Source organism: Onthophagus taurus, chromosome 1 (assembly GCF_036711975.1).
Source record: "Onthophagus taurus isolate NC chromosome 1, IU_Otau_3.0, whole genome shotgun sequence".
In the NCBI taxonomy this organism is placed as follows: Eukaryota; Metazoa; Arthropoda; class Insecta; order Coleoptera; family Scarabaeidae; genus Onthophagus; species Onthophagus taurus.
The window spans coordinates 33,960,284-33,976,622 of record NC_091966.1 but is presented as its reverse complement, the minus strand read 5'-3'; the positions used below and the strand labels follow the sequence as shown (position 1 = coordinate 33,976,622).

At 32.6% G+C, this 16,339-nt stretch overlaps 1 protein-coding gene across 1 annotated transcript; it reads right to left on the bottom strand.

Moving 5' to 3' along the window:
* Window positions 1–6,862: 6,862 nt before the first annotated feature.
* LOC111429262 (ubiquitin conjugating enzyme 2) lies at window positions 6,863–16,321 on the bottom strand. Its single transcript, XM_023065132.2, has 3 exons — window positions 16,079–16,321; window positions 14,746–15,262; window positions 6,863–7,261 (listed from the first exon to the last, which is right to left on the bottom strand). Exons 2-3 carry the CDS (start codon window positions 15,209–15,211, stop codon window positions 7,164–7,166), a joined length of 564 nt encoding a protein of 187 aa, XP_022920900.1. The 5' UTR covers window positions 15,212–15,262; window positions 16,079–16,321; the 3' UTR covers window positions 6,863–7,163.
* Window positions 16,322–16,339: the final 18 nt, after the last annotated feature.

The following is a 16,339-nucleotide window of genomic DNA, read 5'->3' as shown; positions in this document are numbered from 1 at the left end:
GTTAAAAGTCAAATGCGCAGGTAGGACAAAATAAATATATTAAAGCAGCTTTGACGTGGCGAAAAATTGTCAAATTGCCAAACGGTTCCTACTGCAGTGAAAGTTCCTTAACTCGTCATTTTTTAATTGATAATAGCTTTGTTCCAACCAGCGGTTTGACTCGTCAAATGCAATCGCACAGTTGAATAATGCAATGAAATCCGCTGAAATGTGATGACATTACTTGACATGTGCGACTGCATTTGACGAGTAACGGACGAGTAATTTTTCTAGTTTTCGAACTAATATTTTATGCAAAGCCAGACATATGCAGGGTGTTTCGGTGACTTGGGGAACAAATGTAACCACATGTATTGGAGTGAAAATGATGACGATTCATGTAAAAAAAATTAGTAAAAGTCCTCAAATTGCAAAGATACAGGCCATCAAAGTTAGGAAATTTTAACACATTTTTCTAAATATCTTAAACACTATTTATGATAAAGCGTTGAAACTTGTTACAGTGTAAACTAATACCACGTAAAATCATTAGGCAATTTTTGAGTTGGATCGGTACGCGGGAACAATGTTATAGTTCCTAGAGTTGGTTTGCTCAGAACTTTTTTATTCTATCGCAACCCTATAGTTTCTAATAGTAAATTTAGTTTAGAAACTTTTATCACTCTTAGAGAATATTGATAAAAACCACCGTTTTCGTATTAAATGCAAAAATGTTAGGTTCCGAATTCAATAACACTAAAAAAGAAAAAATAAATAATCTGAATTGGCAATGACAAGTGAAAATAGAACTGAGCTATCATAACTATTATGTATGCAAGATGTCCAAATGTAGATTTAGCTAAATCGCATTTTTAATTTGTTTTAGTTGGTTTAATAAAAGTATCCAAAAACAATAAATTAAAAATCAACAAAAAGAACGACAACACTAACAGGAATAATAAAAAAAAAGTACATAAAATAACAAGACAAGTAATAAAAAATACTAAAGAAATGTTCAAAAACGTAGATTTCTTTTTTTTTAGTGCTATTATTGAAATCGGAACCCAACATTTTTGCATTTAAAATGAAAACGGTGATTTTTATCCATATTATGTAAGAGAAAAGTTCCTAAACTAAATTTACTATTAGAAACTGCAAAAATAAATGTATGGTTGTGATAGAATAAAAAAGTTCTGAGCAAACAAATTTTAGCAACAGCCTGCATAGCATTATTCCCGCGGACCGATCCAACTCATAAATTGTCTAACGATTTTACATCACACTGATTTATACTGTACCAAATTTCAGCGCTTTACTGTAAATAGTGTTTAAGATATTTGGAAAAATGTATTAAAATTTCCTAACTTTGGTGGCCTGTATCTTTGAAATTTGAAGACTTTTACTAATTTTTTTTACATGAATCATCATTTTCACTCTAGTATATGTGGTTAAATTTGTTCCCCGAGTCACCGAAACACCTGTATATCAATTGCCTACTCGAATATTTGCTGCAATTTTAATACGTCTGTTCTTGTGCATGCATTTTATTAAATATTATAATATGATGTAAATGTGAAATGTCATCTTGATACGTGCAGTGAATTAAAATCGTTTGTGACAGTTAATGATAAAAATAAATATGTCAACACGCCGGCGTTTAGTGTTTAACACTGAATGAGACACTTCTAACATTATTTACCAAAAGTTGGTTATCGAGGTAAACGAAGAAAGACATAGGGAAACAATTTGGAATAACACATAGTCGGTTATTAAATGATGTTGATGCAATGATGATAACACAACTGAAACTGTTGAATTATTTCTTTACAAACACCCTCTCTTGACATAGTTAAGAATTTACCAACTCCTAAACATAACCCTATACTCATCTGTGACTTTCTGGTTATGCCTAAATGTTAAATTGAGTCTGAATGTTGTCACCCAAGTTGAGGTTCGTGATATAATAAACTCATTAAAGAGTAGCCCTGCAAGGGACTGCTTTGGATTCTCTGTCAGTTTTATAAAGAGAACTATCAACCTATATCTCTCTCGATTAACTAAACTTATAAATTGTTCTCTAAAGGAAGGCAGATAGTAAAGAAGATATCAAAAATTACCGTCCCATAAGCATCCTGCCAGTGTTCTCGAAACTATATGAAAGAATTATCTATAATAGGATTACAGATTACCAGGAGGAGCAAAATATGTTATTTGGGGGCCAATTCGGATTTCGTAAAGGGCGGTGCACGGAGGATACAGCGGTTGAGTGTGTGAACTTTTGCCATAGTGCATTTAAAGGTGGCGATTATTGTTTCGTTGTGAGGACCTGCCGCGTGCTTTCAAATGTGTCTCACATCACATACTCTTGCAGATATTAGAATATGTATAAATGTAATATGTATTATATTACCATAAATTTGATTCAATCATTTCCGATGCGTAGAACCCAAACTGTGAATGTTATAAGAGGAGTGCAACAGAGATCGATTATCGGCCCTCTACTATTTCTTATATACACCGCTCATATACCATCATATACTCAATATGGTGTAAATGACAAATTTTAATGGCAATGAACTTTTCTTTAAACATTTTCATAACAAAACAATTTCATTTAATCGAGAAAATGTTTTAAGCTAAGTTTCCACATGCACGGATTACTGGCGCCAGTTCATTTACATGTGGAAATAGCAAAAAACCACTGGCACCAATAAATTGGCGCCAGTAATCAGCGCTAATAAAGTTGACACTATGATTACTGGCTGAAAACGTGTAACTATTAATGTGTTCGTCCAACTAAAATGAACAAATCCGCTAATAAACTGTCCAAAAAATGGACATCAGAACAAACAGTACTATTTCTAGCAACGTATGAACAATATCCTTGTTTGTGGAATCAGAAAAATCCACAATATAAGGACCGACTAGCATCAAGCATTTCACATATAAATTTAGAAATTGTTCTTTTTGGCAAACGATACATATATTGCAAGGATGTAAAATAATCTCCAGAGGCCAAAAATCTTAGTTTCTTGCAGTTTTACGTGCGCTGGAATGCAATCTCTCTTATGCGTATGTTGTTTTTGTATTTTAGAGGATACTTGCCTCAACAAAAACATGAAACTCTCTTCAGTCGTTCTTAAATGATTTAAAAACACTTCCTGATCTTCATGGCATAATTCTCTAATTAAAGACGTACGTAGGTTATTTCTACGTGTAATCCACGATCTAACCCAGCAACTATGTTTTCGCTTTTTTTGTTTGTTAATAACGTGTGCAGTTTCAAGGAGCACATTTGGACTACTACATTAATGTCAGCGCGAAGTACATCACTTGACGCCATTTTTATTACTGTGCCAGTACACAATTACAACATTTATGTTTAAACAACTTCTAGCGCCAGCTAATTGGCGCCACTAAACTGGCTTCGTACTGGCGCCAATAATCCCTGCATCTGGAAACTTATCTTTAGCGCCAAATACAGCACAGAAAGAATGACAGCCATGGTTGCAAATGGTTTTGAAAAGTTAAAGTCACTTGTCATCGGGAAATTGGAAAGTTCACGTTGCATTACAAAAAGCATTGATGACATGCAAAATTTTTACTTAACTTGACAAAATGTTTGCAACCAAAAATACTACTACAAAACTAAAAGAAAATTTTCGAATATTGTTATAGAATATTAAATAGTATTCTCCCTAATCTAACTCCACTTTTCCCATCATTGGACCAGAGCAAAATAAGAAAATCTGAAACATATTTACAGAAAACGAATTGTTATGAAATTTTTGCCTCATCTTGAAAAGCCAACTTTTACTAGCATATTATTACTAGGTGCGACAACATGTTTAAGGCCTTACATTCACCTGGCTAGATCAAAAAACGATTTTTCGCAGTAATGACGAAAATGCAATGTCATCACACACAACAATAGGGACGTAGCATTAAGCGGAATCAAAGAAAATGACAGAAGAGTGTACTCAAAACATTAAACAAATTTTACTCCAAACAGTATTTTAAGAAGCGGTACCAGAAATATATCCGTATTTACTGGATTAGTCATGCATTATGTGAAGCAATTACGCTTCACACAATAATATAGTATTTATCGAGCCCCTTTTTTTGGATACCTGTCTCAGTTTCTTTTTCATCGTAAGTACTGAACAATCATAAGATCAAAATGCGCCTGTTTTATTTCAATGACTGCCATGACCCAGTCCAACTCGATAAGTACTTACTAAGTTTATCGATCTACTTTAAGAAATGATTTTCTTCTACCGCAAACACTCAGCACAAACATGACCCAGGAAAGATGTAATTTCTTCTTCCCGTTGAAAATTTTTTTGCCAAATTGCTACAATATAAACAAAATGTCATTCTTCAAAATTTATTTTATGGTTGTTCATTAAAATTCAGTTTTTTACACAAAAAGTTTCTTAAAAATAACCTTATTTATAGCCGTTTCAGGCTTAACAGTATAGCAGGCTATCGACATAGATATTTTTTATTGAATTAATTATTGTTAAGCTTTTTTTCTCATTTGGAACCGGGGATAACTGGTTTGCCAAAACTTTATCTTCATTTGCGTTCCCAATTCTTTAATGTTTTGGTCTTATACATCTCCCAGTTCTTATTCAATCCTACTTTTGATATTCCCTTCGGTTTTTCTTTCCTCAGAAATCTAATCCCTTGTCAACATGCGATCGAGTTTGAAATTAGCAGCTTTTTTTTAGGGGTGTTCTACTCTTTGATTGGTTCTTGCTAATTCTAGGATTTTAACTCACTCTTTTAACCGTTTCGGTGCTAAACGACGTGGTCGCGCTCCTGAGATTTTATGTCGAAAATACGAATATATTTCGAGCGTTATGGACAACTGACTTAAGTGCGCGCCGATAGGATCTTTTCATACTCATTTAGAGCATAATGATCTGGACTGTTACTTGGCTTAGATTTGCAATTTTGGAAATTGCTCCGTAAATTTCTTTTCAATGCTTTACAACCAGTTTTCCATTTTCAACAGAAATTTCCTTTCTCGATGACATTTTTCAACCAGTTAGTACAAACAGAAACTAAATAGGAATAAGTAGGGGAAGTCCCAACTCAACTAAGAAAATACAATGCCAACTATGTATCTACAATAGATGGTTATCCTAAATTGTTGGCAAAGAAGGTGAAGCAACCAAAATTTGTATCTATACTTATTGCACCAGAAACTGGCGTAATTCAACATACCTAATATCATAATAATTATTGTTGTATTACGAACAGTTAGTGAATTCAACAATGTTACACTTTATTCAAAAATTGTAATAATAAAAAAAGAAGAACTGGTCTGGGTTACATTGATAACACATTTCTAAACTATTTAATGAAAATACGCAACACACAAGAACTATGGGGTTGTGTTGGGTATCTCCCAGAAAACTGTTACTAGAAGGTAGTGAAAAAAAACATTTTATAATCAAATTTCCTTAAATTATCCTTCACATAAGGATTATGACAGTTTATGCTATTTATTAATTCTTAAAAATAATTCCTTGCAAAATTTGATTAGATTTGTTTATAAATGTTACAACATTTATTGATTTTACGAAATTTTGAGAAATAAGTATTAAATTGAACTAGTTTCTAGTACATTTTTAAATTCCATTTCAAAAATACCAAGAACATAACATTAAATTAAAGTTGTTTGCCAATCAATACAATAAATAAATTTAGGATTTGATAATTAAGGATAAGCAAGGTTATAGAGCATTATGTGATTTGTTGATGATAACCTCATCACCAACATTACTCTACTGGGTCTTAAGAATAGATTGGTTATGATTATTTTCAAAATAAATTTGATATTGCCTTAACACCTTAAGAAAAAGATCACCATAATCTAACCATCAAAACAAGTGTTTTTTCAAAAAATAATAATAACAAAAAATTACATACTAAAACTTTATTATTAATACATTTAAAAACTAAAACTTAGTACTAGAAGAATAGTCCATGTTCTCATGTATTATAGTAAAAAATATTTTACACAAGCAGTTTTTTACTTATTTTTTTTTTAACTTTTATTTAATTTTTGTTGTTGGAATCAACCGCTTTAATGTGGGTCTGCCAGGTTCACATTTGATTCTTTCGCCACAAGAATTAATTTCATTTCAGAGGGAAGGTTTTTTTTCTTGGGGGTCAAATACATTAAGAAGATTTAAAGACGGTGAAAACGAGAAAGAGAGCGAGCAACCATACTAAAGCAGTTGATGTAATTCTGCGAAAAGCGACCTACGCAAGACGCAAGGTTTTATTCATTTTTTTTTTAATAATATTAATTGCACACATCTCAGGAGAATCTATTTTTGCCCAAAATAAAAAAAAATCTAACAACCAATCAATCATTAGATTTAAAGAAAAAGGTAACTTAATTTCATCTTGTTTGTTCTTTCACTGATATGGATTTTTGGAACAACTTTTTTTTTAACACTTTTATTGTCTACGATAAATTAAGGAGAAATGGGGGGAATGGCGGGGAGAGAATTACTTCTTGCGTATTTTTTTAACCCAGGAACATAACGGGATATCACACTACATATATATATCTATAAACAATTTTCTCACACGTCTTTAAATAGTACAAGAGATTTTTCCGCGCTTAATTCTTTTTGAAAATTTTATACACAACGTTATAATAACACGAAGACGTGCGAAAAATCAAATCACAAATTAAATAATGAAAAAAAAATTGAATTTACAGGAAAGTTATCAAAACAAAAAAAAAATTGAGACACACTTTCTTTAAATGTTAAATGCAACGCAGTCTCTATGTATATAGCGCATCAATTACTATTATATTCAAAACAAAGATTATTAGGAGCTGAGAAAAACAACCATATTCTGTTCACTCAAAAAAAATTCTGTTGAGAAAAATTGTTCTTTTTTTTGGAAGGGAGGTCGCGCAGAGTATATTTAGACAAAGAATTAACCTTAAGTCTTAGTCCTACGTAAAAACATTTAACAAAGGAAATTCCTTATTACTGACGAAAACACTAACGACAGAAAAATAATTAATTAAAAAAAAAACGAAAAAAAAAAAATGAAACGGCTCACGGATGAAATATGACGAGACGACCAACGTGCCACACCGTGGCGAAGGGAAAACCGCAGCGACGGGGGGCCACATTCCCTACGCCAAATCACGTTGCGTACCGTTTCGTCCATAATCGAGCGATACGATCGTGTTCTTCACGATTTTGCAGATACTGTGTTGCTATACTTCCAACCAAAGGATCAGCTGAAAATAAAGAAAAAGTTAATTTAAATCGGATTTTATTACTTATAGAAAACGAAGCTAGATTTATTTATACGAATGATTTAGTGTACTTGTGTTAAATTTGAAACGACGATTGGTAAAGCACATTATGATCTTTCTACTGAGCATGGTTAATTAAAATATTTCGTATTTCTATCATGTTTCATGACTTCACTAAACTTCCAAATGGGATTTTAAATATTATTTCTAACAAATAAGTGTATCAGAAGCAGTAGAATCTAACCTCTTAATATAGAAACCTAGTGTAATAACTCAACAACTAAAGTGGAGATGGCGACAGAAAAAGTTTCGCACAGTGTGTAATTATCATTATTTATGCTAGATAAATTTTTTCTCTTTTCAAAGATTTCCAGATAAACAATGATGATTATATTTTAGTAACAAAATGTACATTGTAGAGGAAAACGTGATAGCCTACTAAAAATACCCTGCCATTAATATAAGTGCAACTTGTTTAATTAAACGTGGTCTAATGGACCCTGTACATATTTGATGAGAATCAAAACAAAAACGTCGTTTGTAAATAATCGTTGCTATTCTTATTTGCATTTACGTAATTTATTGTTAATTTGAAAATTAGTTTCTACTTTGTGATGTTGTTACGTGGAAAAAGTAAGTAGATTTTAATTTAGCATAAAAATGACAGCACAAATACGTTAAAAGGGTTCTCAGAAAAGGTTTTCTTTGATACAACTCTACTTGATTTGACGAAATCATTGCATTTCCTAAAGACATCTTTAAGTTTTATATTACATATTTTTATCATGTAGCATCGATAAGATAGACGTTTTTTAAATACACACATAAACCACTTTAGCACCAGCTTTTTACCAGTTTCAAAACCGTTCAAATTACACCATGTGCTCCTAATGAAATATTTATGGACTTAGGGCGACACAATCAAAGTGTAGTATACTTTGTTCAAGTACGAAACATACACAGAACTTTGAGAATGGAGAAACTCAGTTTGATACTTCAAAAGAGAAAAAAAAACCAACAAAAAGGTAACGACTCTCTGATAACGATGCATATGAGGAACCGGAAAGTTTATTGTATGATGTTGCTGATTAGTATAATTTTCCATGAAAATCAATAAAACATTATAAAATAAACTACAAAAAACTTTAAATTTACTGTTTTGTTGTATGTATTAAGATGTCAATAATAACATACAAAAACATTGGTAAGATTAGACCTTAATTTGTTGAGAAAATGATAAAACTTGAAATTTTGGGGGTCACACTGCAACCAATAATAACTCAACAAAATATCAGCAAGTGAAATGTTATGGATGTCCATTATACCAGTTATTAATAATATGAAAACGTTTTATTTTATTTTAAGTTAATTTCATAATGTTTTAATAACATTTGACATTATCTCTGATGACGGGGAGTGCCAAACTAGTTATGACAGAAAATTAATTAAAGACCAGTTTAAGTACATTCATAAGCTATATATATCAAGCACCTTGAATGCTGATCAAATCAATAATTATTTCTTAAATGTATCTGCTGACTTATCCCATCCGAATCAAACTAACATTGATCCCTTGACATTTTTGATGAATGTTCCGAACCTAGTCTCAACAAATGAGTATTTTGAGTTTGGTATTATCTAAAATCTATGAGCACTTGCTCAAAAACCGATTAATAAATTATTTTGAGCTTAATGACTTATTTTCTAGACAACAGTTTGGTTTTCGACAGGGAAGATCTACAATAGATGCGGTGTTGGAATTAATGGGAGAGGTCGTCGACTGCTTTGAAAGTTCAGAGTTCTGCAGTGTTGACTTGACGAAGGCCTTCGACTGTCTGCCATACGATTCTCTTGAGAAAATTATACATGTACAATCTGTCTCCTAAAGCCTGTAAACTGATATCATCCTATTTGTCAAATAGAAAACAATATGTTAAATTTAATCAGAAATTCTCTGACCTCGGAGATATTAAGTGTGGTGTTCCACAAGGTTCCATTTTGGGTCCTGTACTTTTTCTTATACATATCAACGATTTACCGAATTCAATTGGAGGAGACAAATGTGTGTTATATGCGGATGACACTACGTTTGTAAGCAGAAATTTTATTATGAGTAATGCTGTCAAAAAGAGGAGCCCTAGCCTGGTACACCGATGCTTCAAAAACAGTAAGATCTGGAGTAGGCATGGGCATCAGTGGACCAAATAGCCACATCAAATTGCCCCTCAACTCGGACTTAACAATTTTCCAAGCAGAAGTTCTTGCTATAAACTTCTGCACAGAAGGGACAAAAAGGTGCATCCATAAACATTTTCACAGACAGTCGGGCCGCCTTAAAGGCAATTCAGGCCTACACGTGTGGCTCCGCACTTATTAGAGAGTGTACCAACAACCTAAGAGAACTCGCTAGGGGCAATGATGTTACCCTATGGTGGGTTCCAGGTCACAGCAACATTGAGGGCAATGAGAAGGCCGACAAGCTGGCCAAAGAGGCAGCAAACACGCCCTTCATTGGACCCCAACCTGGATGTGGACTTCAAAAAAGCCACCTAAAACAAATAATCAACAACTGGGAGGCTTCAAAGATAGTCTTACGCTGGTAAGAACTTCCAGGTCACAGACAAGCGAAGAGTATGATAACTCCGTCGCAAAACAAAACCAAAGAGGTTTTATGCCTCCGCAAAGGAGATCTAAGAACGCTGCCTGACCGGCCATGTGCCCCTAAAATACCACCTCTTCCACATTGGACAAGCTGAGGATCAAACTTGTCGACTATGCAACGACGAGTCAGAAACTGCTGAACATATACTGTGCAATTGCGTCGCCAGAGGCCGTCTAAGGCACAACGTCTTCGGTAAAACTCCCCTGTTACCTACCGACATAAAGGTTCAAGACCTCAGGACAATACTAAGGTTCATTAAGGACCTACATTTGCCCTAAACCTTTGGAGGGCTAAAGTTACAATAGATTTTATAGGTCGCGGTAACGAGAGGGGCCGCTCTCCTCAGCCCGGCAGCAATAATAATAATAATGCTGTCATGGAGCGAACCCATATGTTACAGTTGGCTAAAGATTGGTTTTGTAGCAATAATCTCAGTTTAAATGAAAACAAAACAGTAAATCTCACCTTCACCCTACGCAAGGGAGGAGGCTATGAGCCTGCAACTGATTGTAAGTTCCTTGGACTATACTTAGATCAAGGTCTCACGTGGGCTGTACACGGGGATAGACTTGCCGGTAAATTAAGCTCCGCTACTTTCTTGTTGAGGCAACTATCCGTCTCTGTTTCCGCACACTCGTTACGAACCGTGTACTTCTCGTATACAGCGTGTCCCGTATCTTCCGCATCAGAGCATTATACGGTTGTAGGATACATTATTCTGAAGCGATCTTTCTAATAAAATTTTTTCGAAATGTTTATAATAACCGCACGGGAACTGTTTAAAGGAACTGTTTTTCGTCCAATCAGCAGATCGCAAATCAGACTCAGGTAATCGGTGCCACTCTCGGCCGGTCCGCTCACCAATAGATTGGTTATGGAAAGAGAAATAAACTTTTTCGATGAATCAAAGTTGTCCGTTATTGGTCGTCGTTAAACAGTTCCCGTGCGGTAATTATAAACATTTCGAAAAATTTTTATTAGAAAGATCGCTTCAGAATAATGTATTCTACAACCGTATAATGCTCTGATGCGGAAGATACGGGACACGCTGTATACAGTCGCATATCACATATGGACTGATAGCCTGGGGTCATTCGAGCATTGTTAAACGAATTTTTGGCATTCAAAGAAGGGCTATTAGAATACTTGGGGGACTAAACTACCGCGAAAATTGTAAGGAAGCTTTTATAGAGCTCAAATGCTTGACACTCCCTTGTCTGTATATCTTGGAATGTTTGAAGTACTTTATCAACAATAAAGATGTATATGTAAAAAACAATCAAGTTCATGCTTACCAAACACGACAGTGTGAACACAGAAGAATCAAATAAGATCCGACTGGATCGATCCAAAAATGGTGTGAATTACTATTGCATTAAAATATTTAACACTTTACACCAACAAGATCAACAGCTGCCCCCAAAAACTCTGTTAAAAGTTGTTAAAAATTACTTACTTAAGGAAGCGTATTATAGTATTGATGAATTTACGAAAAATCCGCCCGGGACGGTGCGGTTGACGGACTCGTCCACTTAGCTGTCTCTTTTTGTTATTTTTTTAAATCTTTTTTTCCGATTTTGTGTATTGACGCCATAATTATCATTTATTTAGTTTATGTGAATTATTTATTTATTCTATGTGTATTATTATGTGTATCACGATTATCATTGATGCTACGAACTGTATTTCTCTTTTGACAAATGTAAACCAATCGGTGACACACAATAAATATTATTATTATAATTTTTTTCCTAAAATATGAGCAATCTGGAAAACAAACAAAAAAGAAATTGAAAAAATAAATTTTAGGAAAGCAGTGAATAGTCAAATAGATATTGATGACTTAAAGAATTTTTTAATGAGCATAATTTCAACTTTTATTGAAACAAATGCTCATTTGGAGCATATCAAAGAGTAGAAGAACAAGATGTTAGAGAAAAAATCAGATTTGATAACTAGAATCACGAAAGATATTTACTGCATTCTCAGTAAGCAACTAATAATAAGTCAACTAACTTTAATTATAAATAAATGTCTGCTACAACGAATTCTCCCAGAACAACTAAAATATAGCAAATAAATTCCCATAAAAAAACTGGAAATCAAAACGTTTGCAGCAAATTCTTGTCAGTTTCTATCTTTTCATTGTTATTATCATTTCTTTCCATCATGTACTTGTAGAATGAAACTGAATTTTTGCACTTTTCAATGGATTTTATTTTGTATTTTAGGTTCGAAATGGTCTTCTAGATAACAAAAAATGGCTCTTATTATCTTGTAGATAACAACAGCCATTGAATATTAATTTGTTAAAGTTATTTAGAGTTGTAATAACCAGAAGAACAGTTTTAGAGTTTCATATTTTAACACGATAATAAAATGAAGATAGTTGTATTGTATTCAGGGTTTGTGAATTCAAACTGACATGGTTCCTGAAGATGATTTAAATGAAATCGAAAACGGTCGAACCTAAAATACAAAATAAAATCCATTGAAAAGTGCAAAAATTGAGTACATTCTAGTTTCTATCTTGCCAACCATTAAATTTATCGAATTAATAATAACTAAGAGAAGAAAGTGGTAAGTAGTGGTAAGTATACACATCAATATGATTGCCAACCTCAAAAATCAACAATCACTGCATTCCAGAATTGAATATTGATGGTTTTGATAAACGAAAATTTACACAAATTGCTTTGTGCGACCTGAGCAAGGCATATTTTAATAGAAAAGATTGTCACATATGGAATTGTGGGAGATACATAAAACATACTTATTCCACATCTTGGTCAGAGATACTAACAGACTTATTGGAAAGGAAAGAATTCAAAATGGTATTGTATCGAACCTTGCGTTATCTTGATGTTACTTTCTTATTAGTTTCTTACACTTTGTCGTCTAACGTTATAGTTAATTTATTCTTTTTAATTCCCTACAAGATCCTTGTTCTCTTCCATCATCCATCCAAATAATTTCTTCTTATATCATTTTTTCTCATTTATATGTTAAAAGCAATATTAAGATCATCACTTAAGCTTTTCTATTCTTGCATTTTCCCTATTGTTATCTCCATATGGTTATATCTATATAGGATTAAAGTTTGCTTCTTCTCTATGTTGACCAATTTCCCTTTTCTTGTTTGCCACTTTCCTGCATCTATTTGCTGGGTATTGTTGTTCTCTTATCTCCCCTAATAGAATGTCGATGGACGTCTTATTCCTTTAAATTGCTCTTATATCAACAGCTTTAATATTATATGTTATTTCAATATCATTGAGTAAATTTATCCAAATTTATCTTTTCCAACTGTTCATAATATATCCTTTTTGTATCGTCTAAAATTTCTCTAAAAGTGATGCACTTACATGAGAACGCGTTACATACAAATTAGCAACAATTCTTGGCCAATGTATTTGACCAAAACAACATACTCCTTCTTATCACATTTGTAGAATACTTTCATCCAATCCTACCTGGTGCAGTCAGGCCATCATAACACAACATTTAAGACATCTATTCTAGATACTACCCCAGATTGTGCACATCTAGAGGAAACTTCTTTTATCCCACCTTATGTTACATGACATATGATTTTGAATACTTTATATTTTTTATAAATTTTTTTTTATTTTGCAATAAAATGATTCAATATAATTTCTTTCTTATGGTGAGAAATTTCTAATAACAGTACAGCAATTAATTTGTTAAAATTATTTATTCCCTGTGTTATGGGAATATGTAGATCAACTGATATAATTAAGATAAACTTCAAATGTCTGATTATGTGGAACACAGTAACTATCAGTAAATATAGCAATCTTAACATAAATATACAGGTGAACTTCTAATGAAAAAACTAAATGTTTTCCATGCATGTTTTGGGAACCTTCAATAAAAAGGCATAGGTATGTTTATAGTTGATATCTTCAAAACGCTGTATTATGTGAGTGCTGAAAATAAGAAATTGGGTTTTCTCCAATTAAACCAGTGGTCGACCAAGCTTCATTAAAAACCGTTTAATTGTATGTTGATTAACTTGTAACTGTAATAATCAGTTACATATTTCAGTTAATATTTATTAATTTTGTGTTAAGATTTTAGAAATTTAATATTTACCAAGTGAATTGGCTAAATTGTATTGATAAGAAAGGAATGCACTTTGAATTTAGTTATCAAATGTTAAAAGAATATGGCGACCTTAAGCAATCATTGTCAGACTTAGTTTGGCTAGACACTCTTTAAATACTTAAAAATTTCATGACAACAATCTATGATGTGTGTAATCATACTGTAAATACTATAGGGTAAACTGTATAATCCAAAAGTATTTCAGATCCATCAGAATTGTAGTTCAATACTTTGAAACTTGACTTTCATTGAATAGCAAAAATTATAGCTTATTCAAAACTCTGGCACATGTAGGTTAATGCTACATATCTAAGTTGAGGCTAGAAATATTGTAGAAACATTGCTGGTAAAATGATACATAAGATATTAAGATAATGATCTTGAAATTAAAACTGTTATAGTTATTAACTAGTTGGATACCAAAGGGTATTAACTCTGGAAAAATCATAAACAACGCAACTGTGCTTTCTCTAAATGTGTACAAAATGTCCCAAACGCTGTGATAGCGCTTGCCTTAAGCTGTGCTTGAAACGTACTGTGATTATACACAAAATGTGATTGTTAACACAAAATCTGAGAAGCGCGAACGCGTTGTTTGGTTCTTAAACAGTTCAGCATAAACCAGTAAAGTTTTATTACTCTACATAAAATAATTAATATAAAAATAAATTCTTACCAGGATTACAATCAGTTAACAACGAACAGATCGAAAGGAGCACCTTAGAAATAGTCAAAGCAGGTGACCAATTATCCTTCAAAATATCCAAACAGATCACTCCCTGACTGTTAATGTTGCAATGATAGATGCGCGTTCTAAAAGTGACTTTTGGCGGCTTGAACGGATATTCCGGCGAAAAATGAATGTCCAAGAAAAAGACGCCGCCCTCATAAACAGATCCAGGCGGACCCAAAATAGTCGAAACCCACTCGTAAAAGTTTTCGCCCTTCGGACCTGCGCTGCAATTTGGTGGCGGATCCAAAGTTATCTCGGCCAACTCCTTCTGGATGCGTTTAGCCGAGGTACCCAAAGCTTTGGACATCTTCGGGTTTGGTTTAGTTTCTTTCGCTTCCGGTTTTTGATCACCAACAGTTGTTTGTCCACCTCTACCTCTACCTGAGCCGCTAGAACCAGCAGTAGACATGTTGTTTAAACGTTAGCTTTCAGAAAATTTGTTTCAATTTTCTATTCAATTCTGGAAGGAATAAAAAATGATTTTGAAGTATTAAAAAAGAATTGAATTAAAAAAATTATCTAAAAATAATTATATTTTATTATTCATTCCATTTTACAATGAATTACTAATATCGAAAGAATTTAAAGGATATTATAGGTAATATGAGATGTAATTTAAGAAACATAACCTAAAAAAAAAAATATTTTTTTTCGATTTTTTTTTTATTCTTTATGTAAATATTAATTAAATTTAGTAACCTTTATATGATCTTAAATGTATTATTAAGGACAATCAGTGATTTATTACAGAAAAAATCACCTTTTTGTATAAAATATTGAAGTAATTTCATTTTATTTAGAAAAAAAACATTCTAATTAAACACTTTAATTAATTACAAATACACAAAATTACGATGAACCCAGAATCTGTAATTAACTAGTTATTAATGAAACGTTTTAAAATCGTTCCACATCACATAAAAAAGTAAAAAAACGCGATTTATTCATTTAAAAAAAAAAACAAACCAAGTCAAAATCAAAATTGATTCCTTATAAACTGTCGGCCATTTTGTGCCTTTATATTGAATAAGGGGAACAAATAATTATTAAAATCTTATATTTCATACATTTTCGGAGAAAATCGCCGTTGGTTTTTGCTTCAAATCAATTATTTTCGCATAATAAGTGGAATTTTAAACAATGCCTCGAACGCCTACGGTCGAGCGGTTTTTTTATTGTTTTACACGAACCGTGGGGCGGATTTGGACCAAATTTTGAGTTCAAAAGATTGCTTTTCGTATTCACAACCGGATTTTAATACAAAATTTCTACTTACAGTTGGTTTTCGTTTAATTTTTGGTACAAAACAATACACACTCCCTTTTCACAACTCCAGGCTCATGGCGTACTCTAGAGACAGATGAAAGCAGGGACTTACAACACAAAAACAAAAAAAAAGTTACCAACGTTGAGTTTTATTACTAAATTACATCGAATTTAAGTATTAATTTAAAGAAATTTTTAACGGAAATTAAGTAATCATTTCAAATTGTTGATTTAACGGAAAATTTTAATTAAATATTTATTTTTAACTGAT

Excerpts from the sequence above, each read along its gene's own strand:
- LOC111429262 (XM_023065132.2), bottom strand. The coding sequence starts at position 15,211 with ATGTCTACTGCTGGTTCTAGCGGCTCAGGTAGAGGTAGAGGTGGACAA. Across the intron at positions 7,262-14,745 it reads GTTAACTGATTGTAATCCTG|CTGATCCTTTGGTTGGAAGT; the intron begins GTAAGAATTTAT and ends CTTTATTTTCAG.